Raw genomic sequence first — 18,920 nt, 5'->3', positions numbered from 1 at the left:
GAGGCTGGAGAGTAAAGAACAGCTCACACATACTGTTGAAATAGCTGTATCTCTCTGATACATAGTGGTATAGTACAGTGGCAACTCACTGTACAAAAGCTTGAGCCATATATAACCAAATAACAGTGCAAGAACCATTGGAAAAATGTCCAGACTGTTGCATACCAGTAGGCACAGTACAAATCTGACTGTTTGCAGAGAAATGCTAGTAGTGATGTGTGTGTATATAAAAACAGTCAGTTTTTGTGTGGAGAGGTGAAAAGCAAGGCCTTTCTTTTTTCTTGGGTCCTGTGGAGAAGCATCCCCAGCAGCTTGGGATAGCGTGAATTTGGCTTAGCCATCAGTCTGTTTCATCAGAGATTTGGAACTGCTGAGCTATTTAGGAATCAAAAGTTTTTTTCTTAGGCAGCAGTCAGAGATACTCCTCACTCTGATACTGTTTTTCATAACAGCCTTACAGTAAGGTGGTAGAGAGTGTGGTGCTTTATGCAGTGTTTGATTATATATTCCAAGCATAACATGAATTCTAAAATCAGCTTTTTAATATATTCACCTCTAGTGATTTGTAATTGCAGTTGTGAAAAATCAGCCTCTGAAATAGTTGGTTTAAAGTTCATCACTGCTTGGAAAGAGGCCTTGTAAGACTTTGTGAGTGCTTACGCTCTGTACTATTAGTAAAGTTGGAATGATCAGAAGAGCTTCATCAAAATGCAAACATCAAAAAATGTTGATCTAGCTGTTGTTTTTTTGGCCTTTTCATTGTAGAGCTGTTCTGAATAACTTAATATATTACATTTCAAGTCTAATTATGGGGAAACAGTTGTATAATGGATTAAGTTGCATCCAATGTAAGAGATGCAGATGACATTCTGTAATTTTAACATGATAAAAATAAAGCACAAAATGATATTGTAGAGTACTTCGAATTGTGCAAAAGATGGCCTGAAAGCATCCCAAAAATGTATTCCAGGAAGTCATTAAGCTTGTAAAAATAGCCTTAACTTTCTTAGGTTATACTTGGAAGCTACAAACATTGGTCAGTCTGAGACTAAGTAAGGGTTCTTGCTTGATTTTCGGTCTAACTGGTAATGTTTGAGGAAAAGATGTCAGATCCTCATTTGTGAAGACCCATGGGCTTTGTCTGTCTAGCATTCTTGTCACTGGCCTCTGACTTCTTTCAGCTCAGACAATTCTCATTGCAAACTTCCACCATCCTGTATTTGCTCAGTCTTCAAATCCGCTTTTATGCTTTCCCTTAAGCCTGGAACTTTCCCTTGCTCTCAACAGCAATGCTTCCTTCCTCAGTTCTTTTAAAACCCATCTTGTGACCACTTCTTCAAAGGACTGCATAGGTATTAATTAACATTATCATTTAATCTTCTTTTTTTCTTTTTTTCCCCATCATCTCCTCATATTTGTTCTCATTTTCATTAACTTTGGAGAAAGGATAGTTGTGGTAATTATGTTGCAAGTCACCTTAACCTGTACAACATCACGCTTTCCCTAAGCATGAAATCCTGCAAGGCTGGGGACTATCTGGAGTACTAATGAGTGAGGCTGATAGGAGCCTGTGGTGTTTTGTAACAGTCTTTGCCATGACAAAGGTGTGGCAGGAGGTGAAGTCCGTGGGAATGTGCATGCATGCACACACAGATACATTCAATTTAAACCTGCAGTCTTTCTGTAAAGTTACGGTTTTTTCCGTCCCTGACCAATTTTTCATTTTTTTTTCTTGATTAGGATTACAACGTATTAAAAAAAAAAACTTTGGAAAGTTAAATAGAAGCTGACATTAATTAAATAGAAGCTGATATTAAATGAAGTCATTTATTTATCACAAAATGAAGACATGCAGGAAATTTGCTTGCTATTCCACATTGTAAAATGTAGGTGCCCTATTTTTCCATTGTAGCACACACCTGTAGTATCATATGATCAGTCTGCCCTGTTGGAAAAAAAAAAAAGTATTTAAAATCCTATAATCAGATGTGCATGGGCAAACTACTGATCTAACAGTAAGCTCTTGTGGAATTAGGGCAACACTCTTAGAAGTGCAGATCTGCAGCAGTGCAAATCTCAATTGCAGAAGTGAGAGATAAAACATGACGGCAAAATTGAGCCTTTAGCGGAGAAATAAAGACCACAAGACTCAGTCCATGAGTCTGAGTCAGAGTATCATAGGGTAGCATAAACCTGTTTTTAATGAGACTAACTCTGCTGAAACACTGAAGTTGTGAGTTCCCAAATAATGCATTTAAGAGAACCAAACAAAAGCAACCAGAAACTGGATTTGCTACAAAGCATTTTAATTTTAAATATATATAACGCTTTATTCTGTACATTGTTTAGCTTACCAACATCAGAAAGTAAACTGGCCATTGAATACATGGAAATACATGCACAGCAATTTGTTAGAAGCAGTAAACATTTATTTATTTGTAGTCTTCCATTTTGATGTTAATCTATTGTTCAGTGTAATTTTTGTGCACACCTGCACAGTAACTTAACAGAGATTCAGAATGTAAGTTTAGAACTGTTTCCTACAGACAGAAATTAAAATAAGAGTACAAGTAAGTTATACTTGCATATAGCTATGTATATAGATGTATAGATATGGATAAAGATCTGTAGATATAGATCTATATATAAGCTCTACTTGTGAATAGAGATGTGTATCGTAAGTATATACGCTTGTGTATATTATAAAGAGAGGAATAAAAGCACAGAAAGACATAATAATTGTTCAGCGTGAGGACAGGTTAGTTTCATGTGTGGGAATGAAGCCCAGATTAGTTGTTGATTAATGTTTTAATGCAAACCAGAGAGGGAACTCTCACAGCTCAATTTAAATTCCTGCCATTCACTTAATTAAGTATTGGTCCCCTTCTTCATTCTTGTTTTCTCAATATTTATCACAAAAATTGTGATAAATTTGGTCGTTGTTACTCCTTTGACTCTTGAGTGCAGTGTATTACTGGATAGTATAATAATAACTGCAAGAAATAAATTCAGGTGGTGATGGGACAGAGAGGCCAAAACAATAGCCTGAAACCAAATCTAAATGTATTGACTGGCACAGTAGCAAACAATTGTTTACTCCGTATTTTGAACAATGTATTACAGAATTGCCTGGGTTTACTTTGCTATGGGTAAATGTTACTCCAGTGCTGACAATTTACTATGTCATATCCCAAATTCTCTCTTCTGTTCAGCTGTCCATATTTCCAGCAGAGAGCTAAGTCCAGCTTCAGCAGGAAGCTGAAGAGCTTCATGGGGTCTGGACAACTGTTCATCTCTGTTCTAGTGAAACACTTCAGTTTCACTATTTTCACACTTCTATTCTTATGCAGAAGGGATAGGCAAAGTTGTTTTAATGTAGGATATATTTTTGTCCCAGAGATAAAAGGCAAAATTTCAACTTGTGATAGGTAATTTTTGGAATCTGTGATACTAATATGACCCCTATTACCATTGTATCAATGCTTTATAGTTTTTAATGTGGCTGTACTTTGAGCATCCCTGTGAGATAGAAAAAAAGGATGGGCCCTTTCCTTTTTTGTTAAGTGTGTCAGTATTTTACAAGTGGGGAATGAAGGTTGAAAGAGAATTTTCAAGTGAGCCTGTCTAAGAGATGGCATATGGATCATTAATTTCCTTGGTTTCTTTCAAAATCCCAACCTCTGTTGCACAGACGGTGGAGCCTAAGGTTATATATAGTATGCAGTAGAGCATAAGAAGTGAATTTTGATCTTCTGGTCGCAAGTGAATACTCTGAGCTTCTTTTAAAACTTTTTTGTTGCAAAGTAATAGACAGACTTATAAAATCTCTTCTTATGCATGATTTTGAAGTAGCTCACATAAGTTTTTACTATACAAACACAAGCAAACATGAGAAATAATAAGAGTAAGGGCTCTGGAATGATATTCATTACAATAGTTTGAACTGGCAGACTTATGCTATCCAACTTTATGTGCTTATGTTCCACCTTGTATGGGCCTTCCCTGTTTCCTCAGCCAGCTGTGCTGTTCACTTCCCAGTGCAATGAGGGGAAAAAAAAACAATGGCTCTTTCTGTTATAGCTGAAATATCAAACTTAAAAAATAAAAAAGCTTGAAAGCAAATACATCATTATAGTAAGAGTTGATTAAGTTCAAGTAAAAGGATTAATTTTTTCCTTTTTGTGTTTTAGCTCAACAATAGTATGAATCTGTTAGACTTACAGCTAATGAAAACTGGAATGTGTGTTTGTAAAAAAAGAAAAAAATTTACAGTTTTCCCGCTTTCCAATAATAGAAACATTTTATACTTATCACAGTATTTTGCCAGAAGTTCTATCAATTTTATCCCAATATATTTTTTTTTCAAAATGTCAACAGAATTCAAAGTATTTCAGGTAACAAAAATAAGGAGCGTAGTTCAAACATTATACTGAAATTTATTTCTAAGAAATGAAACATTACATGGTCTTGGGTAGATGAGTTGGGAAAAACTAGGTCAGTGTAGTAGAGTTGCATTGACCTTGACTGTAGACATATAAAGTTTATATATTTTTGAAAGTATACTTTCAGAATAGGAAATGAGCCTGAAAGGCAACAGTGAAGCTTAAGAAGACATAATAAAACACATCCAACTTCAGTATGTCTGAACTGTTCTCAAACTCTGCCATGCAAGTTCAAGGCCAGATTTTATAGCTTTCAATCAGAATTCCTTTTGTCTGAAGTGGGGGATTACTCAAATATGGATGATATAATTTGGTAAAGAGTAGTATTTTTGAAGACAGAAAATTCTGATATGTATTTATTTTTCCAGAAGTTTGCAAAACTCTTTCAATGAGAATAACTCCTGAACAATTTTAATGTGAAGTTCCTCATCTGATAGGAAAAGCAGACATTAGCATGGACTTCTTTTTAATATCTGTTGTTTTAGTAAAGCCATATTTGTGACTACAAATTATTATTAACTACAAATATAAGAATATTTTCATATAAAGTATCATACACCTTTGAAGTTAATCAGAAATCTCTCTGCTGTTCAGTACTTACGTTGTCTTTTTCATGTGGAGTGGCTGTGGCTCATATTACAGTTGAAAGAACATTTTTAAGCATTCTGTCATATAATATCTTGGTGCTGGTATATTTTTTTTCGCCCTTAGAGATTATAAGGAAGATATTTCAAGAAAAGGGCATCTTGGCAGGAGAAGACAGAGCTTTTAAACCCCATCTGACCTTCATGAAGCTGTCAAAATCACCAAAGCTACGTAAGGAGGTGAGATCATATTTCATACTGCTCAGCAGCAATCCAGGAAGTTTGATGTGGAGACAAATAAATGATTTGCTTATGCTGTATTATCATAGCCTGACTTCTTTGTAACCAGCTGAAGAGGTAAGACTTTAAAATACTAATACTTTTGAAAAAATAGTAAATTTACCATATAAACGATGTAGTCCTGTGCTTACTGTAGGTTACTACTGTTGGCATTCTCAGAACAGTCAAATCATGATCTGTTTAAGATAATATGTACTAACGTTAGTTTTGTTGGCAAGAAGAATACACAAATAGATAAAGGTAAGATACAATAACTGTAATGACAAGTAATGAAAGTGCTTGTTCAAAATGAAGGAATTAATATTAGGATTCAGGTTATATACTCATAAAAGGCTGTCACAGTGCTGCAAGCAATTTGTATGGATAATTTTCTTTGCTACTGTACGGGAGAAAATACATAAGCAAACAATAGAATTCATACTTGAATTATGCACAATATGCAGACTGGCAATTTTCTTTTGATTGAATAAATGCTTTGGTGAATTCCAGAGTAATGATGAAATATTTCTTGACTATTTTGGCAAGAAAAATACACAAATAGATAAAAGTAAGATAGAATAACGGTAATGACAAACATATAAAAACAATGCTAATATATCCAGGTTCTAATTTCTCACTAATTTAACCTATATATTGTATTGTTTAATATATGGTGTATCTATATAAAATTTATCTACTGTCACTATATAGAATGTTTTGTGACCCTCTACAGAATGTCGGGAGGACAGAAAAGTAATTGTCAGAAGAAATATCTTTTAAAAACTAAGAATAAATTAAAATATGTAATGTAAAAATTTTAAATCTAATGTTTTTCCCTTAATAAGAACTCTTAAAGAAAATAATTACATTGTAAATAACCAAACTTAAAAAAATACTTAAACTGCAAATTTTAATTAAATAGTATTATGAAATCAGTTATTGTGAAATCAGTTGGAGCATACAGTGAAATTTGAAATATATTAAAAAAACTCTGAGGGCATAACACGTACTCACTCTGAAACAGAAATAAAGATTTGTCCACAAGTTGTACATTATGTCATAACTCTAAAGATTGTAAGCTCACATAAACTTTTGCTTATATTAAGTATTGACTTGCTTTTAAAACATCCATTTTAAAAAAATCCAAATTTTCTTTTTTTTTCTTTTTCTTTTTTTGTTCTTTTTCACATTTATTTACATTGCATGAACTATTGGCCAGGATATATATTTTTTTATGTTCTGATATTCACTTTTACTGGCAGAACCAGGTCAGTGTCATTCCAAATCATCTTCCTTAGTCCTCCATAATGCTGGATAATATATATAGTCATGTTAAGGTACAATGTACAGAAAAATACAATGTATTAACTAGCTGTAAATTATTTTATTGGGAATATTTCCTTGCCAATCCCCTAACTGGGTTAAGCATCAGTCTTTACAATCATTTTTGTTTCATTATGTTCATGTATACAGTCAGATAGTTTCATGTGTTTACTGAAAATATAATGAATAAAAGCATAAAACAAAAGGAATAATTATTTTATAGTACCTTTTAACATGATGTTTAATTGCATTATCAGATAATACAGCAATATGAAAAACAAAGTGGGGAGTGGAGGAAAATTGCACTAGGAAGAGCATATAAAAGAGGAAATAGAAGAAAAATTATATATAGCTAACAGCTCTATTGTTATACCTATACTAGCTTTTTAAAAATACAAGTTTTCTAACTTGAAGCAATAGTAAGTTAAGCCACCCTGCTCATAAGGACATCTAAATTCTACTATAATTTATTTTTTGGGGAAAATGAAAAAAATGTTGTTTTTCAAATCTTAATATATATGTAAGCTTTTTTGAGATGCATATTTTCTGAAAAGTTTTTACATTCCTGAAATATTATTGATATTTACAGAGAAGAGTTTGAGAATTCAGAATGAATAAAAATCTCAAGAAATCACCTTCCTGCTTTTAGCATATTAAGCTAAAAATAGAAGAAATCTAAATGCAAAAAACGTGAATATTAATTAATATAAGATAAAAGATTGAGATAGTGTGGGTGAGAAAGCTATCTATGAGTTACTGTTTCACTTTCAGTTTCTCAGATTAGGGAAAAAAATGAAACTGCTTAGAAGTGGGAACAACTCATTCTTCTTGCTTAGTTGGACAATCCAGAGATCAAATGCATTTAGTGAAAATCTCCCCAAAATCAGAAGGTATAGTTTACCAGTGAGTATCCTTGTGGAAGGAGAAAAAAAGATAATTTCCTTGCGGATGCTCAGCCCTTTCCACAGTCTGTTGTTGAGGTTATAAGAATCTTGGGTTAGTATCATGTATTCTATACAAAGAACACAGTGAAACATAATTAAAGAAGTAATTTTTTTGCACTGGAAGATAGTATTTCTGTTCCTGCTCCCCTCACTGGCTTGCTGCATGATGGTAAGTCAGTTACAACCCCTCTGTTTTTCTTTCATCCAGACTGTTAATTTTTCGGGGAGTGTCATAAAGCACGCTTGATAAATGCTGTATGACATTTTGAGATTCTTTGATACTTAGCACTGACAGCACTGCAAATACTATGAAATGGATTTCATAAATAAAAGATGACTGACAGCTGAATTGCTCTGATGGCATTTACTTAATTAGTAAGCCATGTATCTTTATCTCAGAGAGATTAACAAGGAAATATGCCAAAAATAATTTATGGATATTTAATACATGATATTCCTCTATACAGTACATCTTTAGAATGCTGTATGTATGAGTGAATGAGAATATATAAGGAGTAAGAATCTGTAATTGCAACACTTACCAGTGTTTTACAAGGCCAGATTCAGTTACCTTTCAACTGCAATGGTGCTATTGTCAAGATATTATATTATTGTGCAGACAATATTATAATTTAATTAGAAATAGCTGTAATTGCATGATTCAGTAATTTATTCTTATATTTTTATGTAAATTGTGTTAAACTTTTGTCACTCTTCTAGTTTCATATCAAGATACATAAGTTACTCATTTTGTAGTATTACAGCACATTATAAGGAAGAAAATTCTACACTGAATCAAAATCAAAGCTCTGTCAGAATAAAAATCTTTTTGATGTGCAGTCACTCATATTCATCTTTTTGCCATCATCCACTAAGCCTATCAAACAGATAAGATGCTTAGTACTGATAATTGTAAAGTTAATTACTTTTTTCTCATATAAATTTTCTCTCACATTATGTGACATTAATATATCTGGTTTTGTGAGATCAAATACAGCCCAAGGAAAATGTAGCTGATGTCTTTTATTAGACATTCTGTGAGCAGTTGTAGGAAGTTTTGACAGACAGTAGGTTAGCCATCTAATGTTTGTTTTATCTTGTTTAGATGTGAAAGTTCAGGCAGTTAACCCATTGCAGGAAATGGATGGGTTCTATGTTAACTATATAGTTATGTTAATTATATATCTCCTGTGCTGCAGCATGAATTTATTCATGAATATCTGTTGCATATTCATTCACCACATGCTGTTTTCAATAAAGATCCTTTTTACTGACAGGAGAGGTTGAAAGCGAGTCCTTACCTTCTGGTATTATTCCTTTAACGCCAAGTTTTACTTAGTACTTGAAAATAAAATGCAAAATGTCAATTTCTGTCTTACATCCCTAGTATAGTTTTCAGTTTCATAGACTTGTAATTTTGCTTTTTATTTGTACTCGTATGGTATACATATGTAGTCTTTGCATACGGAACCTTAATGAGAAGAGAGTGATTCTCCTCAATAAAATGAAAGCACTTCCCGTTTATCCCTCTGATTTTGACCACCAATATTCTTTCTATAATAACTCTTGACATCTCTGCCATTTTGGACAGAAATGCAGGTATGAGAAAAGCCACAGAGATCATTGAACTTCTCTGTATTTCCATTTATCATCCTCTACTTCACTGGTTTATATTGTGGCAACTGTTACTTGCTGAACTGGGAGTGAGGAGCACATACTTACTTAGAATCTTTTGATGCTGATCTTAAAATGGCTAAAACAATCACTTTGGTTATACAAAACAATGAACACTCACAATTTCATGAGAACAGTAGAAATGTTTTGTGATTTTTCTACTTTTTTTTTTTTAATCTTAAGATCTAAACAATAAGCAGAGGCATAAACTGGTTTCAGGTGATCCAACAACTGGAAGAGAACGCAGCATCTTTGAGTTTCAGTCTTCCTGTTTTGATAGCACTAAATGAAATACCATATCTCAGACATACATAGCTACAGTACCTGCTTTAAACAAGAAAAGGAAAAGACACATACTACAAACATTTTACAAACTAAATGTGGTATGAGGTATTAACCACAGTGATTATTCTTCAGTGATACCAAACTCTTCTACTGAACATGGTATATACCATGTAATCCATGCTCATATGCATACCTCTGTTACAGAACTGAGGCTGCAGAAGGCAGCACCTCTTTGCGCATAAACTCTTCTAAATCCACACAGGGATCATCAAGGTCTAGGCAAAGAAACTTTTCCACAAGAGACTTGCATCTTTCCATCTGGTCCCCTTTTGAAGGATGATCAATACGTTCAATAGCTTTTCCACTGCGAATCAGTTCTGATATTTCCACTCCTCTTTCAATAATTTTGGCTGGCATTCCAGCTAATGCAGCAATGTTGGCAGCATGACTAATAGTGGATATGCCTTGTTTGACCTGATAGAAGAAAATCAACTCATCTCCATCTTGGTGTGTCTCCATGGTCAAGTACTGCAGAAGAGGTGTGTCAGGCAGGAGTTCTAGCTGCATTAAACTGTGAAAATTAGTAGAGACAAAGACCTGTGGACACTGGGTTCCTTGACTGATCCAATACCTCAGTACAGCAGCTAGAAGGGAGAGGCCATCCATTGTGTTGGTCCCTTTGCCAAACTCATCAATAAGTACCAAGGACCTCTCTGTAGCGTTGTTTACTGCCTTGGCAACCTGATTGAGATCAATCATGAAAGTGGAGAGTCCTACCGAAACTGATTCCCTACTGTGGATTCTGGTGTAAATCCCATCGATTGCTCCAATCTCAGCCTCTGCTGCAGGGACATAACTGCCAATTAGAGCCATGAATATTATAAGACCTACTTGCTTTAAGTAGATACTCTTTCCAGATGAATTGGGCCCTGTGATGATCTTTATTCGTCCAGTATCCTCGCCGCTGTTCACAGGATTGGACACAAAAGTCTTTGCACATAGTTCCATAAGTGGATGCCTTCCATCCTTGATGCGGAAGCCATGACGGTGAGTAAAATGTGGCCGGCAGTAGGCATTCTCCCGGGCCATCACTGCCAAAGCTAGCAGCACGTCTAGGTGTGCTGTGTACTCAATCACACTGTTCAGCACTTCAGACTTCTCCAGGATCTTTGTCTGTAGCTGGTGCATGATAAGTGTTTCCTGGTCCCTTATCTCACAGTGCAAGTCACCCAGCATGCTGTCTAGCTCCTTAGTCCTGGCGCTTCTGTAATGCAGTTTGTCTTCTGACAAGAACATGAAGTCCAAGCCTTCAATTTCAAAATCACTCTTGTCCACCATAGTTGGTAGCCGTGGAATGGAGAGAAGAAACCCAATCAGTGGAATGTAGATCACACAACAGGAAGGAATATGACTGTCCAAGGTCTCCAGTTCTTTACGGGCCACTTCTGTAAGGAAGTCTGACAGTCCCATTAGCTTTCGTTTCTTTTCATCAATAGTGGGATCCACATTTGGTCTAACAGTGAAGCGGTTCTCTGAGATGCTGCCTTCAAAGTCCACCACTTTGCTGATTAGACTAGCAATATAGTGCAGATCATCAGTGAAGACATGTGAAATAGTCTGAAAAAGTTCAATAGTACTGGGTAGAGAACGACATGTGTCTCTGAGGCATACTGCACTGTACACTGTCTTATAGAGTGCTTGCCAGTCACTAACTTTTGTGTGGGAAAGGGTCATTCTTTTTAGAATAAGAGGCACATTTTTTATATTCTTGAGGCAATCTTGAAGCGTGAGGACTATTTCATGGTTTTGAGCCAGTAGAAAGAAGTGGATAACATCTAGCCGTTTGTTCAGCTCTGTCAAGTTCCGAGTAGGTCGTGTAAGCCACAGCCTCAGCAGTTTTTCTCCCCACTTGCACCTGCAACGGTTCAAAATCCCGTATAAACTGAATCCTTCTTTTAATCCACTGGACAACTTGTACACAGAAGGATGGATATCACTTTTAAATATCTGCAGGACACAGTAAGTGTCTTGGTCCATATTCACAATATCTGACAGCACAAACCTTTTAAAGGCTAAAATGGGAACTGCAACAGTGCTTTCTTCTAGCTCAACTCCAACCCTTCTTCTGTCCAGGAACTTCAGGAGTCCTCCTAGTGCTCGTATCATGAGTGGGCTCTCGAAAGGAATGATTGAGGACAAGTAGAGAATTTTCTCTGTTGCGGTCATGTGAGATGGGATAAATGGAAATTGCCTAGATAAGATCCGCTGCTTGCTGACTTCTAGGCCAAAATCTATATTAGGAAACAGGACAATTTCTGGTTTTCTTGTATCTTTATCATCAGCAGTATCCCTTAGGTTGGTCAGGAATTTGGCAATGTTCTGGTCCTGTTTTGCACTAGTCACTATGCATTGAGGAAGAACTTCCCCAATCACTTTCTGCAGTAGTTTGAGATCTTCATTATCAGGTGTGTCAGGCATGAAGTAGACCGAGCAATCTTCTGTGTCATAGTAAGTGATTGCAAGCTGCCCTGCAAACCACAAAACAGACATATGTGCCTCAGAATGCTCTTGATCCTCTTCTTGTTCAGGCACAAGCAGTGGTGGCAAGAGACAACTGGTGGCTGATGTGGCACTCATTCTGTTGGAGAAGGATATTTTTGTTCACAGCTCATCCAAAGGTCCTGAGAACAGGACTGTAATTAACGACAACAAGTTATCACTTATTCTTCTAACCCTGGAGAATCTAAGGTGCTACTAGGAATTAAAGATAGTTGGATGTTACCAGGTCAAGTGAAAAGATGTAGCCAAAGCTACAGCAGCATCTTGCTTACAAGCAAGCTGTAACTGAGCTACTACTAGGAATGCTGGGATAGTTTCATAGGGTTCTTACGTATTCTTTATTTTAGTAAGTAGTATCTTACCCTTCAAAACCTTCAAAAGGCTCTTTGAATCTTACTGTTACCCACTTGGTGTTGCAACCCATAGTGTGAGAAACATAAAACTACCTTTTGGTGCTGAGCTGAAAGTTCAACCGTAACAGGTCCTGTCTATCTTAAGGTTGCATAGATTGCAATCTATGCAAGGGTATGAGACCCTTGTCTCATACCTAATATCTAATCCAAGCTGTTATCTAATACCCTGCTGGGATTGCAGTAGGCTAAGGAAACCCTTTACTTTGTAAAGGTAAAAACTCACTGAGCCAGCCTTCTGCTGATGATTAAGGGATTTGAACATCTCTCATCTGAGAGGTTGACAGAAGTGCGGTTGTTTAGCCTGAAGAAGGGATGGCTCAGGGGGAATCTTGTCAATGTGTGTAAATACCTGATGGAGAGAAGTAAAGACAGAGACAGACTCTTCTCAGTGGTACCCAGTGAAAGGCATGAGAGAGTGGATGCAAACTGAAGCACAATAAATTCCACTTAAATGTAAGAAAATACTTGTTTATTGTAAGAGTGTCAAACACGGGAACATGTTACCTAGAGAGGCTGCGGAGTGTCCACCATCTGAGTTACTCAAAACCCGATCGGACACAGCCCTGAGCAATCTGCTTGTGTGAACAGGGAGGTTGAATTGGTCGATCTTCAGAGGCCCCTACCAACTGCAGCGGCTCTGCAGTTCTTAGCCATCATTCAGAGAAGTGTGCTGCGCAGCCTCACTGTATATATACCCAAATATCCATAAATACAATCACGTACATGCACATACATATGTAGGCATACAAAATCATGTTTCCTCAGAGGAATGGGATATCCACGTGCACCAACCGCAGCTGATCACAAAGATGTAGCAGCCTAAGTTGCTTGTCCATTCAGTGTCCTACCCTGTATATGTGCAGCACCCCTACATCATACCAGTTTCTATAGAAATACGCAAAGTAGGGTTTCAAGGATCAATCATAATTGCCCTCACCCTCCCTGTTGCTTCCTACCCTTCCTGCCCTCTGCTCACCTTCCTCGCCCATGGACTGGGCAGCTCTTCTCAGCTGCTACTACTAGCAGACCAGAAGTTTACCTCACCCTCCTGTCTTCCTTTCCTTCTCTTACCTGTTGCTTAGCAGTCCATGCGTTCAGCCCCTCACCTGGGCAAGATCTCTCGTGAGAGCACCGAGAGCACCGTGCTCAGCCCCAGTTGGCCTGGTTTTCCACAGCCAGAACATGGCCGCCCTGCCTGCACGCTGCGTAGCAACCGCCCACACAACTGCCCACACCGCTGCCTGGCAACCACCCACACAACTGCCCACACCGCTGCCCAGCAACTGCCCACACAACTGCCCACACCGCTGCCTAGCAACCGCCCACACAACTGCCTAGCAACTGCCCGCACAAGCACGACCGCCTGCACTGCTGCCTCCCCCGTGGGAGAGGTAGGCGGCCCTCCCTGCCCCAGCCCCCCTCCCCTCGCCCCCCACCCCGGGAGCAAACCCCTGCCTTCCTGCAGGGAGTCACCCCACATCTCCTTTCTCGTCCTCTCGGCTGAACGGAGCGGCCCGGTCTGCAGGGCTCGCCCTCCTCCAGGCGGGCTGCCAGTCTTGCAAAAGCCGCACGCGCAACACTGCTCTCCAGCCCTGTGCTGTTGTGTCCCATTAGAAGTATCCTTCCATTGCAGCGCTTCTCCAAAGGGTAGGTGTCTTCCTTCTACCCCTTCAGCGCCAAGTGTTTCCAGTAGCCTCTCAAGTGCTCCATTTCTCACTCTTGCCTGATTAGAGTGTGTCACTATAACCAGCATCTATTTCCCATGTGGGGACAACTCTTCTGTTTCATCTCCACTGCTCCAGACCCTTCGAAATAAGAAATGAGCTGCCACCTTCCTACACATTTGCATTGTTTCATCCTTTTGCCAGCCACTGCAAACAGGGCTCCGTAAATTGCTCCAAGATGCTAAAAATATCATCCAGCATTCCTACAAGTGCTTTTCCAAATATCTCTCAGTAGTACATCACAAGCAGAACTCGGTCCCTGAGCATTCGGTGTTTGATTCACGCGTTCCCAGTCTGTTTTTGACAAGCAGCGTCCCCGCCTTTTGTAAATGCGGTTTATTTTTGGAGCATGAAGTGGTGATCTCAATCTTTTTCTCATCTTATTCCACAAATACTTAAGGCTTCACATCTTGACAGGTGTAGAAGATCTTTCATTACTGATTGATGTCTACACGTATTTCAAAGAACTGTCATCCAAAGTGCAAAGAATGATGATGGTTTTATTTCAAAATAGCCTTGGTCCTTAGGGAGTAATCCAGCCATAAAATAACGTGTTTTAGATAATGAAAGTGAATATTGAATAAATGTAGAATCCATATATATGCTGGAAGTTAAAAACATCAACCGCTAGATGTCATCATTTCAGAGATCAAGCAGATGGAAGCACATTTCTAATCTTAAGTAAATTATAAGTTTAGGAGACAGAGAACAAAATAGAAGAATTTACTTGAGCCGAGTGCTTCTGAAGTCAATGAATTTGCACCTAAGTAAAAGCTCAGTGAGGATACCATCACTGAGCACGTGTTGCATATGAGTAACTGTGAGGGAAGCATCACAAGAAATGGGTAAACATCATATTGAGAAGAAAGGATACAATAGTGATTTTTAAAAAGCAAATGGCATTATTTTGGTGTACACTGAAGGAGAAATTATCTAATTGCTACAGAGGTATTGTCATTGAAATGCAGTGAGGAGCATGAAACTCTTAAAATAACTATTAAAATAATGTTTCCTGAATACAGCCTAATAGTGAGTATATTTATTTTATTCTACTTCATATATTCAACACTATCTAATGATGCTAGTATTATAAATCATTCATGTTTGTAGTTAGGATTGAACTAAATGTTCTTTTTTTAAATTAAGTTTAGAAATATTGATAAGTTTTTAGATTTACTGAGATAAAATGCCTAATATTGGTTAAAAAGGAATGTATTTTCCTGCTTGGTGGTTTTAAAGACCCAGAAGACTGCCCTTGACAAATATCTGAGATTCTTCTGTGTACAAACATGCCCCATGTTGTCTGAGACAATAATTTCCAGTCGTACCATCCACAAAGACTGTTGCAAACCATTTGAAGATAAATCAGTTGTAGCATTGTATAAATATATGTTGATTTGTTTCCTACAGGATTGAAGAGGGAGTGGTAGAAAGGAGGTCTAATGCCACTTTTGCTTCCTTGTTTTGGTTTGGCAGTAGGTAGTGTTTAACTAAAACAGAAGACTGGGTACATTGTTGTTTTAGGATTCTGTGTGCTGCTTGAAGCAGAAGTTTCCCATTCTAACTATATCTTTGGTTAAAACAAAACTGTAGACATTAAATATGAAAATTGAGTCTCCTAGTAGAAGGCCTAACTGAATTTTGTGTTGATATTTAAAGGTGAAAAAAATTGATCCAAGCCTTTATGAAAAATTTAAAAGCTATTATTTTGGAGATGAAATTCTGCACCGCCTAGATCTTTGCTCCATGCTGAAAAAAAAGCAGCCTAATGGTTACTACTATTGTGAGTCTTCTGTCATTCTTGGTAAGTACATCTTCATTTTCCTTTTGTATATCAATTGCATCTGTAAATTAAATGCCTAAAAAGTATTATTTCTGAAATGTATGTTAGGCAATTCTTATAATAATACCCATGGACTCTGACATATCTGTCCTTCAGTCTTGGGGACTCCTGGCACATGATGTAGCACTTCTTGCTGATAGCTATAGCTCATACTCATCTATCCATCACCAGCATGAAATTCTGCTTGCCATCCTAAAATGACTGTTCTCCTTCTGTTTACTATGAAGACAGCCTGTGTAACTAAGTTAGATGAGACACACTAATTTTAGATGATTAAAGCTAAGTGAGATGTCTTTGATTTGGCAGTAAGGTTTGACCTTACTTGGACTGCATTAGTACAGAGAGAGAATTTCAGTGATACAACAGATTTCATAGGAACTGTTTCAAAATACCATCAAGATTTCAAACACTGTAGATACCTTGCTCAGATCATTACAATCTTCAAAATTACAGTTATGGCCTCCTGCTTCATCTGAACAGAAGCATCACATTTCCTAGGTTTAGTATTCTAGGCATGTCTTCTTATTTCTGCCACAAGTCATGTGTGCATCAATCTTCAGGTGATAGCCATGAAAGTTCTGTGCATTGAGAGACTATGGGCTGATGGCTTATATAATAATCTCTTCGGTGATGGTAGCTGATAATGGAACTTGGGATTACTATTAGTCATATTAAGAACAGGAAGACTTCAACATGGGTTAAAACACTCTAAGTGGAATAAATAGAGAATGCTGAGGATTTTTTAAAGATGCAAATATCCCTTTAAACTTAGGAATTTATTGTGTGATATACTAGGAATGTCTTTAAAGTTACCATTCTTGAGTCTGGAGAACTTTAAAATTAAGAAATCATTTTTCTTCTTCCATTGATAGGGAAAGAAGGTGGGCAAGTAGTAACACAGCAAAATACTTTTCACATGCATTGCTTTTTACGTGTCATAATTGGGCCAATTCTTTGTGTGTGTCATGGTAGAAGTGAATCTCAGGTGGCAGGCCTACAACAGGGAAGAGGTAATGGCCTTATGAATTCAGTTTGTATATTTTCTCCTTTGAACTTGTGCAGCTTGGCTTTTATGTGAAAATTTGCTGCAGTCACGTCAAAGGTTGAATGTAGTGATGTTGGAAGATCTGGCATTCTGATGTTCATACTCGAAGTCCATGTGAAGGCTTTATGTCTGTTTTAGAAATAAAAATTTAGAATAGAGCAAAATTCTATCTGACAAGTGGTCAGTGAGCAATAGTTCCACCTCTACAAGAATAATGATAGTCTTAATGATATAAAATATATTATTATTAATAATACATATTATATATATATAATATATATAAAATATAACTTTGCCCTACTTAAGAAAAACTAGAACATCTGTTTTTGTATGAATACTCCAACAATAGGAAGGAAGTACAAAAAATCTTTTACAAGGAACCTCAGCAATAAGATGCTTACCTAAAGGTTATGACAATTTTTTTGCATATATCTTGCAACGTTTTCTAGATTTCTAGTAATAAGCAGAATTTTTTTTAACACAGAAGTCAAAATGTTGAGCATTCCAACAAGCAAATCATTCGGTGGACTTATCTTTTCCCAGTTCAAAGCATAGTAGTCTTACTAGTGAAAATATTCATGAACAAGGAATGATCATATCCTTAGAAGGAAAGGACAAACCATGCAGTATTGGAGATATCTGCCAAAACCACTGGTTCCGTCGACTATCTGGATAGAAACATCTTCACTACAATCTCTCCTGTTTAGACAGCGTAAAGGAAAATCATATCTGCATCCCTAATGACTGAGAAATGTGAAAAAGATGAAAACTTCTGTTTGTAACGAAAGCTCTTTGACCATCTCCAAATTTTGCAAAACCTTTAAAGGTATAATGAACATAAATATGGGAAGCTTCTTCCAATCCAAGCATGTCATTTGAACAGCCAATTTTAATGAAAAGATTGAACTTTCTAAGACTTGTTTGTTGACAAATACATGTGAATAATGCATTTTTGGTAAGCAAATATTGTTTCTGCATCATCATAAAAGCTATACCTGGCTAATTTACCTTATCTGCTATTTTTTTGGCCACTCTTCAAGGTCTTATTTTTTCCTTCTTTATGCTCTATCTGGGGACTCGTCAGACTCTGTTTAAGGCTTTGGTGATGACTTACTTTGTGTCTTGTAGTGATTTCTTTCCCTATCAATTTCATCTACAGGATAGGAAGTGGAAATGCTTTTGGTCTTGAGGGACTATTTTGAGGATTTATTGTGCAATATCTATACAGTGCTTTAAACAAGTTAGGCACTTTGCAAATGCCAAATATTTTTTTCTGATTAATCTTTTTACTGGCACTTAGGTCCACCTTTAATTATTTACATTATGTAGACCGTTACAAAACAAATAGAAAACATTGCTTGCAGTAGAGGAGAAAAAATGTGCAGGATGTCTATGCTTGAATTAGTGATAACAATATTGCAGAATTCAGATCAGTCAAAATTGAAGCAAAATATATTTATACATATCTCTCTGTGTGTGTGTGTGTGTGTATCGTATTTATTACCTTGTCTCAGTCTTCATATATATAATTATGTATCTTTCTCTGGGTGTCTATACACACATATATATAGCTAGTTAAAAGAAGGAAATGTAAATCTTTTATAATGTCTTATGCATGTTTGTACATTCAAATATGTATTTATAAGCATCCAAATGCTTAAAGAAAGGGAAATTACAAGATTATTTAACATAGTATAAATTTTTTTCATTGGGATGAAATTGAGGCTCCACTATTTACAAATATATTTTAAAATATTTCAGAACATGTGCCTGATCAAGTAATTTGGTAAATAATGCATTCCAAA

The 18,920-nt window shown here is 36.7% G+C and overlaps 2 protein-coding genes across 7 annotated transcripts in view; one reads left to right on the top strand and one right to left on the bottom strand.

Annotated features, from left to right (window-relative positions):
• Window positions 1-18,920, top strand: part of AKAP7 (A-kinase anchoring protein 7) — an 89,820-nt gene that overhangs the window by 23,452 nt on the left and 47,448 nt on the right. For 4 of the 6 annotated variants that reach the window (XR_009957940.1, XM_062572543.1, XM_062572541.1 and 1 more), the window contains exons 6-7: window positions 5,154-5,266; window positions 15,887-16,031. Coding sequence is in view for 4 of the 6 variants with exons in the window: in XM_062572543.1 (XP_062428527.1) it covers window positions 5,154-5,266; window positions 15,887-16,031 (258 nt within the window). In the remaining 2 variants the exon portion in view is untranslated. Of the gene's footprint in view, window positions 1-5,153; window positions 5,267-15,886; window positions 16,032-17,599; window positions 18,220-18,920 lie in introns of those variants that run through there. The other 2 variants (XR_009957941.1, XM_062572544.1) reach the window with 2 other exon arrangements.
• Window positions 9,730-12,168, bottom strand: MSH5 (mutS homolog 5). The gene has a single exon (XM_062572540.1). It carries the CDS (start codon window positions 12,166-12,168, stop codon window positions 9,730-9,732), a length of 2,439 nt encoding a protein of 812 aa, XP_062428524.1.

Source organism: Rhea pennata, chromosome 3 (genome assembly GCF_028389875.1).
Source record: "Rhea pennata isolate bPtePen1 chromosome 3, bPtePen1.pri, whole genome shotgun sequence".
Classification (NCBI taxonomy): domain Eukaryota; kingdom Metazoa; phylum Chordata; class Aves; order Rheiformes; family Rheidae; genus Rhea; species Rhea pennata.
Note: the sequence above shows the minus strand (reverse complement) of the source record. Positions and strands in the feature narration are given on the sequence as shown.

Excerpts from the sequence above, each read along its gene's own strand:
- MSH5 (XM_062572540.1), bottom strand. The coding sequence starts at position 12,168 with ATGAGTGCCACATCAGCCACCAGTTGTCTCTTGCCACCACTGCTTGTG.